We start from the raw sequence: 7,036 nt of genomic DNA, 5'->3' as shown, positions 1-7,036 counted from the left end.
TGTTGTGTTTATTTTGTTAGCAGTTTGTTAGAGAGCAAAATTAAAAGGTATAAAATCCACTGTTGCTAGGCAGCAGGACAAGAGCTGGGGGTGACGCCCAATAAAAAGTGGGCGCGGCTTAGTTCCAGAGGAGTGACGAGGTGAGACTTGATGATCTCCACGTTCTTCAGACAGCCTCTGAAGGACGACTTGCTGTACAAACTGTTCTGTTTGGTTCCGTCTGAAAAAAGCATTAAGTTTGACGCAATTCTAAAATGCTAACTTTGCTTCGTGATTTTGTGTGACATCCTTACCTGGATAGCCTCCCAAATACACGGGGTTGTTGGTCTCAGCAGAGGTGGATTGTGGGTAAGGGTTAGTGGTGGCGTTGCTCCGCCCGTCAATGCTCAGACTCAGGGTGTGTTTAGTCTTTTTGGCCAGCAGGTGGTGCCAGCGTCCATCGCACAGAGTGAGGCTGACGGAGCGAACCGTCACTCGACCCGCGCCGTTGTTGACGTTAAAAACCACCTAAATGAAGCATTCAGTATGGATTTTATGTATGGATGGACCGTTATCTTCCACAACAAATACAAGCACTCCACTTTGTTTTCTTATTTCTGCATACAATTGTGTTGTAATATGAGAAAAAAGTCATTTTATAATAAGTAATTTTATGAGAATTAAGTATTGATTAATATAACAAGAACACATCTCAACATTAAGAGAAAAAACGTTTTTTTTAGGATTAATGTCGAATATTACAAAATGTTATGATACAAATCTGCAGTTTTAAAATAACTAATATTCCAAGAAAAATCTTTTTTAATTTTATTAAAATTATGTTCAACTATAAATGGAAAAAATATCAAATATGGGAAACATTTATAATTTGATGAGAAGTACTTTGTTACAGATGAAATGTCAAACTAATGTGAAACTTGCATATTTTTGGGAGAATAAAGTTCTAATATTACAACGAAATCCAAATATTATGAAAACTAAGGTTGAATATTACAAGAAAAATGTAAGACAACTCTGTACATTTATAAGAATCCTAAGATTCTAGAAAAAGGATATTAATGTGAGAAAAATGTAATTTAACTAGAGTTACTCTCTAATATTAAAAGAAAAAAGTCTAAATATTATTTGAAAAATCTATAATTTACTGAGGATTTTAATATTCTAAAAAAGTGTAAATATGAAAAGAAACAATAATTTGTATTTTATTTTATGCAAAGAATCAAGTTCTTACATAACAAAAAAATTTAGATATGAAAAAAAATTATTAAATTTTTGGAGCACTAGCCTGTTACAAAAAAAATCTGTCATTTTATGAGGGAAAAAAGGTAATCATTTTATGGGAATCAAACTCTAATATTCCAAGAAAAATGTTTAAATTGAATATTAATTTATGAGAATAAGATTTAATATTACAAGAAAAAGGTCTGAATAGAATATTAATTTACGAGGATAAAATTGGAATAGTACAAGAAAAAAGTTCAAATACTATGAGAAAAATCTGTCACTGTATAAGTAAATACAATATAATTTCATGGAACTTAAGTTCTAACATTACAAGAAAAGGTCTAAATAATGTCTACTTGTTTTTCCTTTATAATAATTCAGTTCTGATGTTACAAGAAAAAGGTCTACATATAATATACATTTTATGGGAATTAAGTTCTAATATTCCAAGAAAAAAGTAGAATTTGGACTTTAATAATCCACAAGGGAAATTGTTCCACACAGTAGCTCAGTTACAAAGGATGGAAAGGATAAGGATGGAAAGGATAATGCACACAGGGGCACAAAAAGAGGGCGAAAACAATGTAAACGATGTAAGTTCACTCACCTGTCCGTTAATCATTTCTAGTCCAATGGCGTCCACCTTTGCACTGCTAATACCAAGCAAAACGCCCTCTGATTGGCTAGTTCGAAAGTCCATCGACACGGACACATCAGAGCCCACCTTGTATCCGTCCCGCACTGCACAAACACGTTATTTGGATATGATTGGCTCCTTGTGGTCACATGGTTCACAGAGTCGCTACTCACCGAGTGCGGCGTATCCACTGCCGTTAAAGTAACTTCCCGTCTCCTCCTTACTGAAACAGGAAGTGACCTCATGCTGCGAAGCCGGTCGCGAGAGATCCAGCATGACGCCGTTCAGACTGACGGAGTGGAGGCAGCCTGGAAGACTGGTGGTCACCTGTGATTGGCCCATTAGCTCACATGCAATCAAGTTGACATTCTTCTTGAACGTGTGCGTCTTACGTTTATCCTTCTGGTGTTGTGCATGTGTGGCAATCCACCGAGGTAAAGTCTGTTGTTGACGTCCAGCTGGTTCCCTTTAACCGTCGCCAAGTCCGGCTTGGAAGCGTCCACAGACACGGAGACGAGGCGCCGACTGACGTTGGCGCTGACCTAGCGCAGACATGACGTGTTTAGTTAGACGCTTTATTTTGCCGACGTGCACCTTTGGACTCACTGTGTGCCATTTCCCGTCATTGATGGCCACAGAGGAAACGGCGGAGGCGGCGCCCTTTCCCAGGTCAGCTGACATCAGCAGCCGCCCTGCCGCCAACCTCAAGATGGCGAAGTCCATCTGGTTGGCGTCGGAGAGGAGCATCAGCATACCATCCTGAGCTCGGCTTCTCACCGACAAGCGTATGGACATGCTGGGGAGAGTGAGAATGTGAGTTAAGCCCCGCCCATTTGTGACGGCAAACCCCTGCCCCAGAACTGACTCACCTTTTGCGCACAGTGATCGGGTTGATGATGAAAGTCATGTGACTGTGTCGTGAGGAGCCGAACCGAGCTGCAGCGGGTAGGAAGCTCTGCTCGGCTTCTGGCGTGCACTAAAACACACGTGGTACATCTTGATAAAAATATAATTTCTACAAATGACCACGCTTCGAATCATTGATTACCATTGGCGCTCCAGGCGGCAGGGCACTCAGGTGGGTGGGTGGGGCTACAGACAGGTGGGAAGGGTCAAGAGTGGGTTCTACATCCTGATCTTCCGGAAGCACCGCCCCTCTAACTCTCTCCTCTAATAGGCAGCTGTCAAGCTCCGCCCCCTCATACCTCACAGCAGCTGAAAGGTCGACGAGCCTATCAAATGATAGCATGTGACTAGAATATTATAACCAGAAAGTTAGGATTTAGCAAGAAAAAAATATTGTGATCAAAATATTACGAGAACGTAGTCCTTATTTTGTCCGAAAACATGTTTTAATGTTACGAGAAAGAATTGTCATTTTATGGTAATTGGCTTTCAGTATTACATGATTTTGAACGTTTTTTTATTAGCATCATGTCATACCAGAGGAGTCATAATATGGCAAGAAAAACATTCTAATTTTGGAATTGAGTTGTAATATAGGAATACAGTTCCAAATATTAGGAAAAAAACATTTAAATGTATGAAAGTAAAATTTAAGTTACAATAATTGGATCAAAATATTATGAGAATAAAGTCAGAAATGTGTAAGGACATGTCATAATATATGAGAATTTTTTTTTATTTAGATGAAAATTGACTTGTAATATTACAATAAATTAAAATTATGTTGTAAAAAAGTCTTAGTATGGCAAGAAAACCTTTCTAATTTAATAGAATTTAGTTGTAATATGAGAAAAAAGTTGAAGAACAATGTGAATGTATGACAATTGAGTTTAAATTGTAATATCCAAAGAAAAAAATCTAAATAATAAGTGAAAAAACTGTATTTTATGAAAACTCTGTTCTAACATAAGGAGAAAAATCCACATATGAGATTTTTTTAAATGAAGATGAAGATGTATTATTGTGATAAAAAAAAATAAAAAAATTAAGTCTAAAGATTAAAAAAATACAATTGTATAAGGATTACGTACGTTAAAATTATAACATTGTGAGTCAAAATGTATAATTATGTGACAAAATAATACTTTGAGGAGTAAAAGAAAACATTATGAGGAATAAAATAAGTTACTAGACAAAAGTCATAACCTTACAACTTTCTATCTTACTGTTTTGAGGCTATTAAGTTAAAGTTAAAGTACCAATGATAGTCACACACACACTAGGTGTTGCGAAATTATTCTCTGCATTTGACACATCACCCTTGATCACCCCCTGGGAGGTGAGGGAAGCAGTGAGCAGCAGCGGTGGCCACACCCGGGAATCATTTTTGGTGATTTAACCCCCAATTCCAACCCTTGATGCTGAGTGCCAAGCAGGGAGGTAATGGGTCCCATTTTTATAGTCTATGATATGACTCGGGCGGGGTTTGAATTATTCAATATAATAAAAATAAATAAATGTGTGCGTTAGACTGACCGTCCGCCAAGCACCAGGTGTTGGATGCATCCTCTGAACAACTTGGACATGTTCTTTAATTTGTTTGGAGAGAGAGGCTTCACCCCTGAAGGGAGCCCGCCAATGAAAAAGGACGCCGTGGAAAGACGGGACAGTCCGCCTGGCAACAGTGAGACCGACTTGGCGTTCCCCTCGTCCACCTGGATGGAAAGAGACCTGAGGGGCAGACAGGTGAGAGACGGACGAGGCATGCGGGACAGCTCCTTGGTTGTCTTGCTAACACCTACTTCCTGTTGACGTTAATGATGACAGAGTGTTTTGTTCCATCGGCGAAGGTTCTGCCTTCTGGTGCGACGACCGCCACACGCCTACTGGCCCCGCCTAGCTCCCCTAGCTCCGCCTCCAGAGAGCCAGAAAGCAGGTGGATGGACAGGAAGTGCTGTTGAAACATACACACACACACACACACACACACACACACGCACACACACAGACACAGTGTTTTAAGAACTGATTACAGCTGCATGCATCACCTGGTGGCGTCTCACCTGTCGCTGGGCGGGGTTATCAGTTAGAGCGGCTAGAAGGACTCCTGATTGGTTATTGGATCTGAAAGAGACGAGAATCTCCGCCTCCTGGCCAAGTGAGCGAGGAGCGATCTGGACGAAGCCACCGTTTAAAATGGAGACACTCCGCACCGCCTAACAACATCAGAATGTCAGGTGTGCACAATTCACCTTGCAATTAGTTAATGTGTGTGTGTGTGTGTGTGTGTGTGTACGTACCTCAACGATACATCCTTTCCTCACTCCATATGCATCTCGCAGCAGGTCAAAGTTCAACCGCGCAATCTCCACGTTCTTGATGCAGCCAACGTATGACCTGGAGACGACTTGTCGCCTAGCAACCAGAAGAACTATGAAGTCACGCGCATGTGTGATGTCACATCCTCCTCAGTAGCTGTATCGCTGATTCTAACCTGATTGGTCGGGAAGCAGGAAGTCCTCCGATGTAGATGGGGTCGAGGTCAGAGCGGTTGAGATCAGAGGCTGTGCCGGGTGACTCCGCCTCCAACACTTCTTTCTCTGATGATTGGTCGGCCGCCATGATGGACAGGTAACCTTTGCGTCGGTTCCTCTGTAGCGTAACTTTGTGCCACACGCCTGTGTTGTACTTCCTGCTGGAGGTCAGGACCAGTGCGCCAGACCCTAGGTCAAAGGTCAGACGGACAGAGCCCTCCACAAGCTCGATGGAGAGGAAGTCCCTCTGCAGGGGAGTTCCAATAAGGTAATGATGTCATTGAGTAGCACGTGCCGCCATTATTATTTGCTTACAGTGTTGTTGGATGCCAGGTACAGCAGTAATCCGCCTGGCGACAGCGTTTTAAACAATAAAACAATGGAGGTAGATGTGGCTCGTAGAGACTTTTGGACCAAAGAAAATCCAGAACCGTCAAAGTGGAAGGACGTCTCCTCTGCCTGTGGACTGAAGGACAGGTTCGTGTTCAACCAAGGTTATAGTCTAGGAGTGATACTGGTGTGTGTGTGTGTTTGTGTGCTAACCTGCTGAAGCAGCCTCCACATTGTCCTTGTCGGCTGTTGTAATTCCACAATCCGATGTTTTTCTCATTGAGCGACGCTTCACCCAAACAACCTTGAAATGTGGACGACTGCAATGCTGCCGGCCTCTGATGTCGCACACGCACACACACGCACACACACACACACACACACACACACACACACACACACACACACACACACACACACACACACACACACACACACAAACACACACACACACACACACACACTTTGTATAAACTTCTACTCATGAACCGCTTCATACCAAAGGGTGAATCTTTGTCCAAACATGCTCTCCTAGTGTTGCCTGTACTATTATTTCTATGACAAATTCACGACATGGTGGCGCTGTTTTTACACCCTTAAGTGGGATTGACGTGAAATGTATCACACACACACACACACTTTACCTTTAGAGTGAATCACCACAAAATGTGTGAATATGTGTGTAACATTCAAACAAGATTGGCTAAGCAGAACGTCTTCAAAGGAGAAGGGTCGAGCTGTGGCCAGGGACACTCTAAATCGGGGCACAGGGGTGACAACAACGGAAGTGAACCGTGTCTTAAAGACATGCCCACAGTGGCGCTGACAATGCAAGAGTGGACACTTGATTTGAAACGTGATCCAAGATGGCTAATGCAATGCACCACTGGTTATTATTTCGGTTGTTGAATGTATTGCTTTTTCGGATGATTATATACAACCCTAACCCCAACTCTAACCATAACCAACCCGTCTACCTTATTATTTTACTTCCCCAACCCTACCCTAACCCTAACTTAAACCTAACCAAAACCCAAACCTAACCTAAACCTAAGTCTCTCCAGCATCACTTCCGTTTAAAACACGCTTCACTTACCATGAATTGATTAACGTGGACCCCGACTTAAACAAGTTGAAAAACGTATTCGGGTGTTACCATTTAGTGGTCAATTGTACGGAATATGTACTGTACTGTGCAATCTACTAATAAAAGTTTCAATCAATCAATCAAAAAAACTTCCGCTGTCGTCATCTCTTTGGGCACGTCTTAAAGTGTGTGCGACTTAGAGTGGGCACGAATTACAATTCAAGTGGTCAAGTGTCTGCAGCCACAGCTAGTTGTACCGTACTTGCTTCTAACTGCCCAAAAGTCATTAACCATTTTGAGCATCACCCACAGGGGGCG

General features: G+C 41.9%; 1 protein-coding gene across 1 annotated transcript in view; it reads right to left on the bottom strand.

Annotated features, from left to right (window-relative positions):
- lama1 (laminin, alpha 1) overlaps window positions 1-7,036 on the bottom strand; it is a 33,879-nt gene continuing 26,843 nt past the window's right edge. Inside the window, exons 49-63 of the mRNA XM_061964629.1 lie at window positions 5,845-5,969; window positions 5,617-5,767; window positions 5,262-5,548; window positions 5,068-5,182; window positions 4,831-4,983; window positions 4,570-4,721; window positions 4,304-4,498; window positions 2,910-3,093; window positions 2,731-2,837; window positions 2,468-2,657; window positions 2,254-2,403; window positions 2,035-2,188; window positions 1,832-1,965; window positions 294-507; window positions 1-220 (exon numbers count right to left, since the gene is read on the bottom strand). Of these exons, the coding sequence (XP_061820613.1) occupies window positions 66-220; window positions 294-507; window positions 1,832-1,965; window positions 2,035-2,188; window positions 2,254-2,403; window positions 2,468-2,657; window positions 2,731-2,837; window positions 2,910-3,093; window positions 4,304-4,498; window positions 4,570-4,721; window positions 4,831-4,983; window positions 5,068-5,182; window positions 5,262-5,548; window positions 5,617-5,767; window positions 5,845-5,969 (2,466 nt within the window). The 3' untranslated portion in view covers window positions 1-65. The remainder of the gene's footprint in view (window positions 221-293; window positions 508-1,831; window positions 1,966-2,034; window positions 2,189-2,253; window positions 2,404-2,467; window positions 2,658-2,730; window positions 2,838-2,909; window positions 3,094-4,303; window positions 4,499-4,569; window positions 4,722-4,830; window positions 4,984-5,067; window positions 5,183-5,261; window positions 5,549-5,616; window positions 5,768-5,844; window positions 5,970-7,036) is intronic.

The sequence above is a fragment of the Nerophis lumbriciformis genome, linkage group LG07 (assembly GCF_033978685.3).
Source record: "Nerophis lumbriciformis linkage group LG07, RoL_Nlum_v2.1, whole genome shotgun sequence".
Classification (NCBI taxonomy): Eukaryota; Metazoa; Chordata; class Actinopteri; order Syngnathiformes; family Syngnathidae; genus Nerophis; species Nerophis lumbriciformis.
Note: the sequence above shows the minus strand (reverse complement) of the source record. Positions and strands in the feature narration are given on the sequence as shown.